We start from the raw sequence: 16,403 nt of genomic DNA, 5'->3' as shown, positions 1-16,403 counted from the left end.
GTCACCATTACAGAAATGCATTTTGAGACAAGACCTGTATGCGCAGAACATCCTTAAATCACTGAAATGTATAAAAATCTTATGTCCTAACATCCTGGAACATCCTAAAATCCTAGAACATCCTATAATCCTAGAACATCCTAAAATCCTTGAAATGCCCTAAAATCCTATAGAAATGCACTAAGATCAGTACTGGGAACACTTCAACAAAATAAAGCTCATTGGGGAATAAAAAAGAAAACTAACTTTCTGTAGGTTCACAAAATTCGGATCCCATTCCTTGTCTGTGGAGGACCTTCATATGTTGTAGCCTAGTTGATGACATCACAAGTTTGAGACTTCTCTCTCCGGTGCCTGGCCTTGTAGTAGCTCATTGAATATATTATATGATTGATTAAAACATTATTAGACCATGGAAATAACATTGGGATTCTGAATTTAGGCAGTGTTCTCCACTAATAATTTGGGAATGAAAGGGAATATGTCTGTCCTGTTGAGGCTGACAGAGATCCACCACTTCATGCACCTTGCTTCAGGAAAGCTCTAAATGCAAAAAATACCTATTTTAAATCCTTGAAAAATAACTCTTCAACCACATAAAATTAACATAAACATTATGTAGAGAAGGAGACCACATTGTGCTGTCAGCTAGCATCCTTAATACTGCTGGGGCCCATAATGACAACCTATGGCCCTTGAAATGCTGCTCACATCCATACAAACAGCAGAAAGCTCTGCATTCCACAGGGTAACACAATGAGCTCCTTCTTTTTCTGTTTATTATTTCAGATGTACTCTGCAGCCTGTGAATCCAACTGCTCATTTTCAAGGGGCAACACTCAGCAGGTCGTGTTGATCATCCCAGACTGTGCACTACCCAGCCCCAGGAACAGCCATCTCCCAGCCCATTAGGCTCCATGATGGAGTGGAGGCAGCCTGGATAAGGCAGAACCAGCACCTTCTGGGGATGCGTATGCATGTTAAAGAGAGCGAAGGAGAGCGCGTCTTGCATAATGCCCGCCCCCAACCCCTGCTGCTCACGTGCAGCATGTGACAGAGTCAAGGAAAACCCCCCAGAGCAAAATATGTGCCAGCTAGGATATGTAGCCCTCTGTATAACACACTGAGACACACACACACACAGCTGCTCACTCCCACTGTACGCCGGGAGAGATCTATGCTCTTCTGTCTATCTCCCTCTATCTTACACTGCGTGAAACACAGGCATTTGAGTGAAACACCAGATTGAATAGGTTATTCCTCTCATCTCTCATGTCACAGTCTCGACTCAAGCCAAACGCCAACACCGACTGTGTGCCAGTGTGCGTGTGTGTGTGTGTGTGTGTGTGTGTGTGATTTCAAGGCTGGTTTGCCTCATTGTCAGCTTTTATGGGATTACCACATTGGTGACGACTGGACCATAGCTGACAGATGCCTAACACATACACCGACACACACAGAGACTGGAGAAGTCAACAGTATGCTTTCAGGCATAGCAGTAATAGCAGATATTATTGAGGAAGCAGGCGGTAGCCTGAGCCTGCATGTGGCTTGAATGATAATGAGGCCGCAGCACGTTCCAGATATTTAACCTACATTAATGGAAAGCTGCATTTACACTGTAATTCAACAGCTATTTCACATTTCCACACATGAACATATTGCCTGAGGTGTGTCAGCCACACCGGGGGTTTTTATAGAGCAGAACAAGGACAGAGTTACAATGGGCTCAGTAAATATCATCCAACTGCAGAGCAGCAGCTCCTGCAGGTTCAGAACCACAAATATTAGATATTATATATATAAGCCTGCATGTGGCTTGAATGATAATGAGGCCGCAGCACGAAGGAAAAACATCCAGAAATTACATTTATAATTATTTTAATAATATATTCAAAATAAGTTACTATTTATAAAAGTCTTAGCACTTTTTTCAGGTAATTTCCTTTTTAAAAAAAAAACAAACTTTCTGTTATTTGCTCAATTTTAGGTCATCTTCATGGAAATGTTTAGTTTTTGATAATTTTTTCCCCAAGTTGCTTATTGCCCTTCTCCCATGTTTAAGAAAAAACAGCTGATTTGCTAAGGTTTCAAAGGGTTAAAGGTCTAGTGTGTAGGATTTAAGGGGATATATCAGGAGAAATAGAATACAATCATCATAACTACGTTTTTTTAGTGTATAATCACCTGAAAATAAGAATCACTGTTTCCGTTGCCTTAGAATGAGCCATTTATATCCACATAGGAACCAGGTTCTCGTTCACAGAGTTCCCAAAATTGTTTCTACAGCAGCTCAGAACAGGAGAAGTTTCAGCTGGCTGCAATCTGCAACTTCACCACTAGATGCCAATCCCACATACTCCACCTTTAAAAGCCAGCTCATTGATTTCCATATAAAAAAGAAATCCATTGGTGTCTGCCTTAAGATGAATTGCAGTACAGTCAGATGGCAGGCTCAGTAAATACTGGCTGTGTAATATAGAGATGCAATTATAGGGAGCATGGATGACGAGGATACACTGAGGAAACAGCCTGAAAGACAGACACACAGGCACAGACAGACAGACAGACAGACAGAGAGAGAGAGAGAGAGAGAGAGAGAGAGAGAGAGACAGTGGGGACCTGGGACATGAAGGATGTCACTCTGTATAAGCTTCTGCAACATGCAGCCGTCATTTTTCATCACTCTCAGGCACACAGGTCCTATTATTTATTGATGAAACCATGTGTTAAAAAGATTGTATTTTTTCAAATACAACACATTAATAAAATTCATAATGACCTGACCTTTGCTGTAATTAGTGTTGGAAAATATCCGCTGCTTGTAACGAGGGCACTGATCAGGATGAAACTGCAGCTGGCATTGTGTAGTTTTTGAGTACAATGTGGAACATGTTTCAATGCAAAATCAATGTCATTTTCTTTTGCATACAAATTTAACCTGTGAAAAAATGATGACATAATCTAATCTGATTTTGAGATATGCTGAACATAAAACAGATCACACTATTAATGTCTACAAAATAAGACATGATTCCAGAGAGGTCCTGACTCACACAGCTGGTTCATGGTAAACATGATTATTAAACTATAGGCTTGGGCGATATCATGATATTACAGTATACCAGGGTATTTAAAAAAAAGGTTTGTTTTTCAATACCGTCATGGAGACAGGCGCTCCTATTCCTATTAAACTCACTGTATGTGCACAGCGTGCACCATCAGAGCTCAGCCTCCAGTCTCTATTGGTGAAACAGGCAGCTGAGATGAAAGACACAGTGACACCTAGTGATGGAGGGAGAATTTACAGGACTGTAAACAGCCGGTGGCCAGCAGACATAGAGAGACTGTGGGGAATAACGGCGTGTTTTTTTATATATAACTTTAACTTTGAATTTAGGTTTTGGGGGGGGGTAATGTAGGTAGGTAATGTAAATATTACATACTGCCCAAGCCTATATTAAACATTCCACACACCCCCACCCCTGCCCCCCCTCCTGTGATAAATAAAGTACAGTCTCACAACTTCGGCATGGAAACTAAGCATCGTACTGCTGTGGACAGGGCTGCAGAAAAACATATTTTAGCCACATTAAAAAAAATAAAATAAAAGTAAATCAAAACCAGTTTAAGTGTACACTATATTTGAATATTGTCTCCTCTTTACCTGCAACAACAGCTGATGGAGGCAGCAATAGAGCAGCAGCTCCGCCATTCAGTGGAGTAAAATGACTGATTTTCTCAGTTGAGTCTGGTGTTTTTGATTGAATGGCTTTAAATTTCTATCAGTAAGGGCTGTTTCACAGCAAGGTAAAGCAGTGAAAATATTCCATAAATAGCGTAGGCTACAGTTGAGCTGATATTGATTTTTTTTAGGTGGCTTAAAACTAATCAATGAGGGCAGCGTTTGCCCAGCGCAGTTTGATTATGTGGACCTGTCAGTTTCCTTTCCTGAAGTTAAATAGTTATGACTGTGATATGGTCCATATCACAGACTGTAGAAATAATAAGGGTCTATAGCAACTAGCTGAAAGGGGGCATATCTCCACCTGCCGTGGAGGCCGTACTTCCGTCAATAAATTGATTATTCCCTGGTGTATGTAAACTGGGACAAGGACAGTAGTCCAATTAAAGGGCCAAATCGAGCTATAACCGTAGCTTCACTAAACTGTGCATGTAAACGTACTAAGTATTTATGCTTTCACATATACATTCATTTCTTCACTGGTTCTTCTTTTCTGTCTTTCTCAAAAGCCCTGGCAGGAGTGATGTATTAAGGCGATGCTCTCTTCTTCTCATTTCAGGCATGGGTGAGTTATTGAGGGCCATGTCTGACCTCCATTTTGATGTCCCTGCAACCGAGTAGCTGCAGCCAGTCTATACAGGACAGAGATGCAGCTCCCTGTTGTTCCAAAGTGGCTTTTCCTCCAGGAGTTTGAGATGATGAAGTAGGTTGAAAAGTCTTTCTGATGACACCCTGAGCAAAACGAGGCAGGAAAATGTGTTCAAAGCTCCTCCGTCTTTCATATTTTTTTAACTGGAAAGGATGGTAAAAAGATGCATTTGCAACAGATGACTCTTGAGAATGAATGAAAACTTTAAGTGTCTGCTCTGCATTTGCAAGTTTATGTTCCATCTGGGAGGATATGCAGATCAGTGGAGAGTCTTAAAAGTGTTTATTGCTGCTGCAGAGTGTTATAAATCCAGCGTATTGCTGTTGAGGTATGCTCCATTCGCTGTCTTCTTTCCTCTGGAGGAGTCCTGAATGTTGCCTCTCCAGCAAACACAGCACTTCCATTCCAGTACATTCAGTTCATGGTTGTTGAGGTTATTTGGCTTTATGGATATTATTAACAATATATTGAGCAAAGGTAATGACAAACATCCATTTAAGATAATGGTTTTTAACTGTTGCTTGCTTGCAGCTCAAGTGCGATCATTTACAAGAATGCAGACTTATTTTTAATCCTTGTGCATCCATCAAATAAGTGCGACACCTGTGTTCCTCAGGGCAAAAAATAATTCCCAATAAAGACTGCCATAGAAATATTATGTATTAATGTATCATTAATTTTTTTCTTATGAATACTTTGAGTAACTGCTGTTCTCGCCATACATAAAAAAATCATTCTGTTTCAAAATTTTAACCCCTTAAATGCCAGTTTTTGTGATAAGAACTTGATTTTTTATTTAAAACAAAAATCAGAGTAAAAAATGCTGCAAGGAACACAGGTGTGACTATTTGATTTACACAGTGCATTAAAGACTTCTTTTTTTTCCTGAAATACCAAAATTCACCCCATGGTTATAATGTATGCAATATGCATGACCACAACCAAAGTTATCCACAAGAAACAGTCCAAAAGGTTAAAAAATAACCCGAAGAAGACAGAAGGGTTAATAAAATGAACAAACTGTATGTTTAAGGTTTGTTCTGACAATAGAGCTTTTCCTAGATTTAAAAAAAGTATATCTTTGGGTGTTCTTCTGATCCACTGTAAGAACGAGTACCTGTTTTTTTAGAACACAAAGGGAATCAGTGCCTTCCTACTTTTAGGGTAGTCTTCGAACTTAGCGATGTACCATCTGTAGAGAAAAAGCAAAAAGCAGCATTTTCTTCTGTTAATACAAGTATTTGCTTCAAAATGTGCAACACACTCCATGAAAACCTGCTTTCTGTGTGTGTGTGTGTGTGTGTCTGTGTGTGTGTGTGTGTGTGTGTATTATTCATACTTGTGGTGGGCCACAGCCCTGCTGGTGAGAACCACTGTGGTGAAGATGGCAAAGGCTGAACTGTGAACAGAGTGGCCAGCCAGAGCGAAGCCTGCCCACTCTGTTATCTCTCCTAAGAAGTTGGCTCCAGACACGTATTCAAACATTCCGCCTGTGGGTGGAAGACACAGGAATGAGGACAGGTATGCTTCTCCCTTTATACATTCACTGAGGCAAAACAATCCAAATATTCTACTCTGGAGAGAAAGACATAAAATATGATGGATCTTCATTTACTTCAATTCAATACTTAACTGAATGAGCAGTGGTATTTTAAAGAGACAGTTCACCCCAAAGTCAAAAAGACTGTCTTACCTGTACTGCTATTTATCAGTCTACATAGTTTTGGTGTGAGCTGCTGAGTGTTGGAGATATCGCCTTAGAGATGTCTGCCTTCTCTTCAGTATAATGGAACAGGAAGGCACTCGGCTTGTGGTGCTCAAAGAGCCACAAAATTAATTTGAAAAACTCAACAGCAATTCGTCTTTCCAGAAATCAGGACCCGGTTACTCAAGATAATCCTCAGACCTTGTGGTGAGTAGGGCTGTGACGGTAAGATATTACTGTGGTTTTGTGTTTTTTTTTCAAATGTATTTTTTGGCGCTTTGACCACTACAAGCCAAGTGCCATCTAGTTCCATTATATTAGAGAGAAGGCAGACTTCTCTACAGCCGATATCTCCAACATCCGGCAACTCACTCCAAAACTATCTAGACTGATAAATAGCACTACAGCTTAGTGAAAAAATGTTATTCGATTTTGGGGTGACTGTCCCTTTAATGATATCTATATATAAATTTTAGTCTGCACCCTGCCAAAAACTCAAAGGGCATCCACAACCAGCTCCACACTGACCATAGATGGCTTAGCGCTTGCTCTTTGACTCCAGCCATGTGTGGTGTTGCAACCCTCTGTGTGAAAATGGCATTCTTGACTGAGGGAATTCCAAATGTGCCTGGAAGTTCATTTGGAGCAGCACGGCTCACAACTTCCTCCCGCCTCGCCTTCTCTGCTATATTTTTCTTGAGGGTTCGGGCTGGATTGTTTCAACAGGTTCACTGCAAGTTCAGGCTCAAGGTGCTATTGTTGTGACTATGGTTGTAGCCAGGGGAGCCACTCTCGCTGTGAACCTGTTATGACTACTGATTCAGTTAGCAGAGGGAAAAAAATCCAATTCACTGTCTGAATTTGCCAATGATGTGATCTAAAAAGCAGCAATGTGGATTTTGTTTTGCTTTCCCCCATACATAGGGCCCTCGAGTCTGTTTGTCAAAAGGAATTTGGAGATGGGCCAAAATCTTGTTTACCCACCCCTCCCCTGTACTTGTCACTTCAAACAGAGTGTGCATCCATTTTCACACAGTAAAGGTCAAACACTCTGAAAATTATCCAACATCAAAACATCCATTCATCTGTTTTGTCAGTGAATTGTTTCCATTTTCTTGAGACACATAAAATGTATATGGCCTATCAACCCTTGTTTTAAAGGAACGGTTCCAATTTTTTGCTCGTTTTCTTGCTGAGAGCTAGATGAGAAGGTGCATTTCACTCATATCTGTCCATTCAATATGATGCTGGAGCCAGCAGCCACTTAGCTTAGCTTAGCATAAAACTGAGGTACACAGCTACCCTGGCTCTGTTGATTTTACCTTTTGTTTTGTATGGATTAACCCTTTAAAACCTCAGTGAATTGGTTTAATATCTTTCAAAAATGTGGGGAAAAGGCAACAAGCAGCTTGACTTTTGCCCAAAGACTTTGCCCAAAAATTAGCAAAAGAACTGTTAAAAAGTTACAATTAAAAAGTTACAGAAAATTACCTGGAAATAAGTGAGAAAAAAAAGAGTAAAAACAACTAAATTACCTAAAAACGTTCTGATAATGAAAAAATAGACATTTTTAGTATTTTATTATATTTTGTGGCATAACTTTAAATATCAAATTGTTGTATTTATAAATATATATTTTTGAACATTTTTGGAATTATTTTAAAAAATCCTCCCTTCTTCTTAAAAACAAATTTTTTTGGTAATTATAAGTGAAATACCTTTCACTTATTTCTGATTAATTATTTCTGTATTTAATGAGACATTTCTTACCACCTTTATCGTTGCCTTTTGCACCATGTTTTTGATACTAATCTGCTCCAGTTTCAAAGAGTCAAATAGCTTGTGAAAGGTGTCTGGACCGAGCACAGGACAACTGATGCCGATCACGGTTTTAAAGGGTTAAAAAAAACTACGATACAACACATTAAATTTAACCGGTGTCTTTCAACACTTAACATTTTTTGAAACAATGTCCAAAACAGTAGAAGCAAATTGTGACCAGGATTCAAACATTAAAAAAAAAACATAATAAAAGCACAAAATGTCTCCATACTGCTTGTCTGAAGTAATCCAGGTGTCCTGAAGCCCCGACGTGCCAAGTTGTTTTGAATAACATCACTGGCGTCATGTTTTAAGCCTTGTTGTAGCCTGTAGTCCCTAGTGTGGGAGCCACATTCACTTTCGCACAATCACACAATACCAATGAGAGCTAGAGAGCACAGTAGTTTTAAAACCGACAAAGCTACTTGATGCTTGCTGCTAACTCTATAAGTTTCTCTCTGTGTGTGGGGGAGGCTCCCAGGTAGCATGAGATACCGCAAACGTTTGAACTCTGGTCACAATTTGCTTCAATTGTTTGGGAGATGAGTGCAACACTTTTTCCCTGTGAACCTCCAGCAGTGATTTGTGGACTATAAAACTTCACCTGACTCTCCACAGGAATGAGGGTGAGTAAATAATGAATGACTTTTCATGTTTTGGGTGAACTATCCCTTTAACAGTGAAGTCCATCTCTGTATTGATCCCTTTCATAATGCTGTCAGATGCTTAAAGTTGTGAGCTGCTCTTTGGTGAAAACTATCACCTTTAGTGGAAGTAAGAGGACAGTGCACAAATGCCCTAAGCGGTTACATTGCAGCCTGTTTTGTCGCTGCCAACTGCAGCCCTCTTGCTCGATACTGGACCAGTTTCAAAAATTGTTGTTCCCATTAGTCACTCAAACACAAAGACATGAGAACATAAGGTTGAAAAACACACAAGTTACGCTTTAAAATAGTGAGCTTTAGCTTGAAGGCAGATTTTGTTACCTTGGTTACTGGACAGAACCAGGCTAGCTGTTTATGCTAAGCTAAGATAACCAGCTGCCAGCTGTAGCTTATATTTACTGTACAAACATGAGCATGGTACTAAGTAAACAAGCAACACTTTATTTAGCATGAATCTGGGATCAGCCTGGTTCAGACATACAGTATAATATCCATGTTCCAGTATGGGGCTGGCCTGCTGTCTGACATGATTACTATCAACACTGTGCGGTTTACAACATTTCTCTTTCTGTGTCAACTAAAGCAAAACTACACACACAAACACTCCGTGTACTGTGAGTCACTGACACACAGCTGAGGCGGACCAGTCACAGCAGCAAGAACCTTTTTAAACACTAATGTGAGGGTTCACAGAGGGCAAGGCTGAGAGGGAAAGATAACTATTGACAACCTGTGATTCTGCTTACACTGTGATCCCGTATAATCATGCGACCACACTGGAAAATTAGCATCTAGCGCTGTGTACGAGGACCGCAGAGCTCTGCGCCATCATGTGATTACTGCTTTCTTGACTTTCTTGTCACCCCACAGCGGCAGTGGAAAAAGGATTCAAACTCTAAACCTAAACAGAAGTATCGTCACAGTGTAAAATGTGCCTATAACAGTAAATGTCCTGTATTGAAAATTAAAAGTACGCCTTCTGAAGAATGGTCCCATTCACTCAGTTAAATATAAGTATTTTTAACTGTATATTGTCAAGGTTGGCTCCTGTAACTACTAACTACAGCTTTCATATACAGCACATAAAACAAAGCTAAAGTACAAAGTATATATAAAAGCAGCTCTTAAATACATGCATGCTCTCATGAAGTCTTCCTCTTTGAAAGTTAAATGTGCTGTAACTGTAGAGGAAGACTTGTTTGCTGTGGTGACAGAAATAATTGGGCCCGGTGTTTTCTTAACTGAAGACCTTACCTTTGGGAATCTTGTAACCAGTCTCTCCAGGCTTCCTCAGGTTCCTCAGGATGTGGTCAGAGTGCAAATTCACCAGACAGCCGAGCAACCACAGCACAGAGCCTGGACATGAACCAACCAAAAGCTGTTTTAGCACGAAATCACCAAAAAGCCCCTTCAGCCAATTTAGGTTTACAAATCTGATATGTCTTACTTTTATTTCATACCATACAAAGTTATTCATGTTAATATTATTATATTGTAGTAGACCATATTTTATTATATTATATACATACCATACTGTACCATAATATACCATATTACATTTTTTAACATAGTTTATTGTAGTAATTAACATAAATTTACATTGGCTTTTATGATTTCCAAATTTTTCTTTGACATCCCCACATTTTCTGTGTAGTTGGCAAACAGGTGAAAAGTAAACTAAATATCAATAACAGTAATAATAATAATAATAGCTTACATCCTGAAGAAGAAAAAAGAATAAAATTAAGGAAAAAAATAAAGAAAATTAGCAAAGCTGATAAAAAGCTGTGGACTTTTCAATTCTTATTATTGTATTTACTCCATTTTACTCCATGTTTTATGTACTCCTCCTGATTTATAATTCTGTTAGTTTTTCCATCTCTGAGATGCTTTTTATATTTGATTTGCAGCTTTAAATAATGGGGAGGTGTGATTTAACCAGTTCCTTGTTTTCTGTTTCATTTTCCTGATTCTGAATATCCTGTATAAATATTTATTGGTTTCTTGTTCATTTGGTGATATGCCGAGAATTGTACATTTTGGATCATGTAACATTTGATATTCTATTATACTACTGCTTTACTATATTATGTTACACTAGATAATATTATGTCATTATTATTACAACTACAGAAAATGAGTTTTTTATGTGGAATCAAGCAATTTTTTGTTTAGTACCACAACAACTGATATTGTACATATAAATGATGCACTGAGATTGAGGTGGTTGTTTACATAGTATGAAACATTTAAGGCAAGCTTTTTATCAAGATAAACTGTGGATTTATAAAATTCATTTTTAACCGTACAATTCATTTTTCACTGCACCATTCATTTTTGAAGAATATTGGTAACACACTTACATTGTAACTTTGTCTTTAATTGATTTTGTATATATATATTTCTTTATTTCCACTCCTATACCAGCTGTATATACCACTTATTTATTTATTCTTCTAATTATTGTTATTTTATTTTGAATTTGCACATACATTGAGATGAGCAGATCAATACCACTCTCATATCTGTGGAATAGTAAGCTGTTTCCTTCTGGATTCAATCTTTGCGTTAAGCTCAGCTAATCGCCTCCCTGCTTCACCTCCACACTTGATGCGCAGACATGAGCTCAGACTGAGCTCACTTTTCTCCCCTGACTCTCAGAAAGAGGGCAAATGTGCATAATGGCTCAATGTTGACAGTTCTATAAAAGTTACAGCATGTACAGGCGCCCAGTGGCTCAGTTGGTAGGGTGGGCGCCCCAGGTAGAGAGGCTGAGTTCTCGCTGCAGCAGCTGCAGGTTCAATTCCAGCCTTGGACCATTGCTGCATGTCATCCCCTCTCTCTCTCCCTTTTACACTATGGCTGTCCTATCTCAAATAAAGGCAAAAAGCCAAAAAAATCTTTAAAAAAAAAAAGTTACAGCATGTATACACAATACTCATCAATATCGTTACTGCATCAGCGCTTAAAATAACACTGCATAATTACAGTTACATAATGTTTTTGTGAACACATTATTTGTTCAGTAGCTCATATTTGGGCTGTTTCTGAGTTAAAATCTAAATAATAAGAAATGCTCTAATTCACTTTGACAAAGACAAATGTAACTTAACAGTGTAGTTACTGTATATGAACCTGGCTCAGTCCTCTGAATTGCCACCCACACTTCAGATTTTCTCCTGGATTCAAAGCGGCACCCCCGTCAGATTATAAGCCTCATTACATTTATTTAACACGATGTTTTAACTGAAAATTGGGAAATAAAATTGGTGGATAAGAGAGTCATAATAAATACTGAACATACTGTAAATTTAAATGTGATGCAATTTTTTTTTCACAAGTTTTAATAAAAGATGTAAGACTTTTTCAGTCAGTCAGTGTGCTGTGCAGTGTGCCTCTGGGGACGTTTCTTTGCTGGGGAGTGGGTGCTCTTGCCTAGTGTCTGCAAAAAATGTTGTTGCGTATTTACGATCTGTTGTCCGATTCTGTTAGCTTGTTTATTATATCACATGAATGCTGCTGTCACGCTGAACATCGTGCTGAGCCCCATTCAAACTTTAAAACTTTATATGGAAAAACAAAATAAATCGCAGAATATTTGTATTTAACGGCTGAATGTGCCTACACTGACATAATTCTGAGTTGGGTGCAGCCTTCAGGTTCAGGTGACTTTATTTCATACTGTTTAATCACCATCTTGATATGCCACACCTGTGAGGTGGATGGATCATATTGGAAAAGTTGAAGTACTCACTAATTTTATCAAATTTGTGATTAAAATTTGTAAGGAATATATTTATTGAGCGCATAAAAAGTCTTAGATCTTTAACTTAAACCTGTGAAAAGTGGGAGAGAAAACAGGAAAAAGTATTGCATTTACATTTTTGTTCAGTGTATAATACTTGTGCGCTTGTGTAACAGTCTGTTCTACTCTATTTGTCCTGCTTTAATATCCTTGTTCCCAGCTGTAATGTCGAACTTTATCAGAGCAAAGCATAAAAGCAGAGTGGAATTCCTTGTATGTGTACAATAAAACAGATTTTGACTCTGAAAGCTTTAATTCCACCCCAGTATTTTTATATTTTGCGACACTTGTCTGCTGAAAATGCAGGACTGTAAGAGGAAAGGGGGAACAATTACAGAGAAAAAAAACATAGATTTTAAATGGACAGTTTCCTGCATTAGCATGAACAGCACAAGGAGCCAAGAAAAACTGCTGAGCACTCTGAGGTTTTGGAAAGTGTGAGGAGCACCTGCAGGGGAGCAAAAGCCAAAAGAGGAAGATGGACAAAAGAGTTTGAATGACAGCTGAGTTGTGTGTTTAAGCAAAGGCTGCACATTTCATAGAAGTTAAAATGGAAAAGGAGAAGAATCAGACAACAAAGAGGGGTAGAAGGGATGAGATGTGAGAGGGGTAGGGATCCTGTTGTTATCCTGACTGTGCATTTTACTCGGTTCCTATATATTTAATTAAAACGTGCTATTTCTAACACTATTATTTTATGCTAATCTGCACACAAAAAACAATATCAGCCATTTACTTTTTTTAAACTTAGTCTCACCACTGCATCCTACACTGTTTTAATTATTTTAATGTCTGCCAAAGGCATTGATTATAAGCAATTCTTTATTTCTCTTTATTATTATATTTATTTATTTATTTTTCTCTATATTATATTTCTAGGGTTGCAGTGGTATAACATGCACTGTTAAAAAAATACTATTTGTTTGAACTTTTAACCTTCATTTTTCTTAAGTTGACTAAGTTTGAAAAGAAAAGCTGAATAAATAAATAAATAAAAAGAATTGTCTCAACTTGTCTTCTCAAATTCAGTCAACCTTTTTTTTTAGGCAGCATTGCATTGACACTAGCTTAAAATTGACAGGTATCCTACCAGGTACATTTACCTATCTGTGGTACTGGAAAAAAACACAACTTAATGGAGAATCTCAACTTTGTTTTAGCTATTTTTCAAAAGGACACTCTCTTCATTTCCATTTAAAAATATTTTTTTCAACTTTCATTTATAGTCATAAAAGCCCCCCCCCCCAAAAAAAAAACCCCTATTTAAATTAATGTAAGGGTCATTGTAACTAATAATAATAATATTGTAATACCATGATATTGCAATATTTTCTGCACCATGAAAATCGCATACCCTTCCGCCCTATATATGAATTTGATTTTTAATTAGTGCTGTTAATCTATTTACATAGTAAAACGTGTGTCATGTTGTGTTACTATTGAAAGAGAAGTAGCAGAGCCAGAACACCAACCTGCGATGAAGCATGGATGTGTAACCCAATCTGCAGGGTACTCAGCATAATGGCTCAGGTACCTGATCTGCATGTAGCCATTATAGATGCAGAAAACAATGGCCAGGACAAATGAGACGAATGGCGTAGGTTTACCTCCTCGGATTAAAAACGGATAAATAAGGGATCTGCAACAAGACACAAATATTATTAACACAGATAAGTCATTTCAAATACTTGCTTTGGCATATTAATGTCACAGACTGTTCTATATTGCTTGTCCCTCTGAGTTGCTGTGGGACAGAGAAAGGTTTTGGGGAACTTCCTCTGGTGGAGGCTTGTGTGGAAATTTTGGTAGAGAAAATAAAATGGTGTCACACCATCTTTTGTGCTGCTTATTGTTTTATTACTTATTCAGTTAGGCAAACACAGGTTTTTGGTGACATTAACACCGATAAGTTAGGGACTGTACTCGATTTATCTTAGTAAGGGAGTGGCTCGGGTGTGACTAAGGTTGTTTTTTTTATTTTATCATTTATTTATTTTTTTTATAAAATCATGTCCCTTCCCAAAACTTGCCCTACTTGAGCCTTCCTGAGTGACTGGGGGAAAATCCTGGATGTATCAAGAAAACGAGATCTGAGAGTTCATTATAAACTATACAGAGTCTATTGTATAGTTTAGTTTAGTTGAGTCTATTAAGTTTATTTGAATCAGGGACAATGTACAAAATAACTTTAGTCTCAGAAGAGAAAAGATGCTTTCTACCAGATTTAGCTTACTAGCTAATTTCCATCTGTAGTCCCTGGGCAGGTAAGGGCAGCAGTAAAATACAGATCCTACCATGTGCAAAACACACACACACACACACACAGGCCACATTTCATTAATAATGTGAGCACATAAAAATATACGGATATTAAAATATTATAACCAATTTTCCCAGAGTTATTTAAAACTAGTACTTTAATTATTTTGAAGCAGAAAGTAAAAGAAGCATTAAGGATTAAGCAGCACAACTTGTCGTCAGTAGTCTCAGTGTGATTTGAGGATTCTTGAAATAACGTCTGTACACATGTGAAGCCCTGACCACTGGCTGTCTGACTGATCTGCTCTTTCTGTTATGAGGGTTTTTAATTTTGTTAATATAGTTGTTTAGGGTGACAGGTGAACTCAGCGGATACAGCGCCCCCGTGACTTCCTGTACAGACTGAAGGCTGCTGGGAGCATGAGTGTATTATAAAGAAGGCTGGAGGAGTCAGAAAACTGTCCCGCCTGGATCGCAGCTTTTGTCACCGTACACCGTGCTTTCGGTCACCCTGCTGCGGCCGCCTGATCTCGTAGTAGTATTTAATATTATCAGACTCTATATATTACATATTTAGTATTTAAAACCGCATTTTCACTTCACGGCCACATTGTTGAACTACATAATTATTAATATATTCATCATGTTATTTGAGGGGAGGAGCCTGGGCCCTCCGTTTAGCCACTCATGACAGTATTCATGCAAGCTGAACATTAGCCAACAGTGCCTCCAGGTTTAAAATCATCATGTAACAGGCTGCAATAACTCACCTCTGAGCATAGTGGCAGACGAACATGGCGATGAGTAGCTGGTTGGGCAGCAGTGATGTTTTTGCAGAGGATGTCCAAACGACCAGACACAAAGGTATCAGGAAGGCAGGGATCTCCTGGACGAACCAAGCAAACCTGGCGTTCACTGGAAACCCATATTTGCTGCTAGCATACCGCCCATATGGGACATTTTCAAAAAGCAAAGAGACGAAAGTGCCGAATGCCATAATAATCATTAGGTAAGCCATGCAGTCCAGAATGTACAGCTCCTCTTCCTCCGAGGAGAAGAGCCTGGAGAGCAGAGCGTCCATGTCGTCAACCAACCAGAAACAAACAATACCTGTTAGACAATGAATTGTATCATAATTACTGAAAAATGCTACGTACTACACGCGTGCGACTGCAATGGCAAACCAGGACCAATCACAGCTCCTGAACAGATGTGACAGTTGAACTTATCAGCCAATCAAAACGCTGGTTTTTGCACGTTCTTCAACGGCATGTAGGCGGTGTCTGATGTCATGAATAAATATTAATGAGGAATTCATTGGCAAAAAAACAAGTATTTTACCTAATAAAGTTTGTATTCCTAGCAAAAGATAAATTCATTTCGAGTATACTGAGTATAATCGAGAGACCTTTAAGGGATGACGTTTATTCTAGTGCACTAGTATAATCTATCCAGTAAATTACATAATTTTCAGATATGCAGATGCTTAAAACGCTCTCTGTGGGCAGGCAGATGAAACTCAAATCCATGTAATTTTTAAGTGCAAAATAACAATGAATTTTTGGTCTAATTTAAGTTCTCGTGTTTTCAGTAATTGTAATATCACTCATTATTTTATCCTTAAAGATACAATGTTATGATGACGATACAAGTAATAAATATCTGAAATATGTTGTTAATTTTTTTTTTTATGGGGGATGTGTTTACCCATGAACAAAATGTTAAGGTTAATAATCCACTTGCCATTTTGATGG

At 38.3% G+C, this 16,403-nt stretch overlaps 1 protein-coding gene across 1 annotated transcript; it reads right to left on the bottom strand.

Moving 5' to 3' along the window:
* Nucleotides 1-3,701: 3,701 nt before the first annotated feature.
* On the bottom strand, nucleotides 3,702-15,782 carry srd5a1 (steroid-5-alpha-reductase, alpha polypeptide 1 (3-oxo-5 alpha-steroid delta 4-dehydrogenase alpha 1)). The gene is made up of 5 exons (XM_042506511.1): nucleotides 15,420-15,782; nucleotides 13,863-14,029; nucleotides 9,840-9,941; nucleotides 5,734-5,884; nucleotides 3,702-5,586 (listed from the first exon to the last, which is right to left on the bottom strand). Exons 1-5 carry the CDS (start codon nucleotides 15,728-15,730, stop codon nucleotides 5,520-5,522), a joined length of 798 nt encoding a protein of 265 aa, XP_042362445.1. The 5' UTR covers nucleotides 15,731-15,782; the 3' UTR covers nucleotides 3,702-5,519.
* Nucleotides 15,783-16,403: the final 621 nt, after the last annotated feature.

The sequence above is a fragment of the Plectropomus leopardus genome, chromosome 18 (genome assembly GCF_008729295.1).
Source record: "Plectropomus leopardus isolate mb chromosome 18, YSFRI_Pleo_2.0, whole genome shotgun sequence".
NCBI classification, from domain to species: Eukaryota; Metazoa; Chordata; class Actinopteri; order Perciformes; family Serranidae; genus Plectropomus; species Plectropomus leopardus.
The sequence above is the reverse complement of the archived record's forward strand: the minus strand, read 5'-3'. Positions and strand labels throughout refer to the sequence as shown.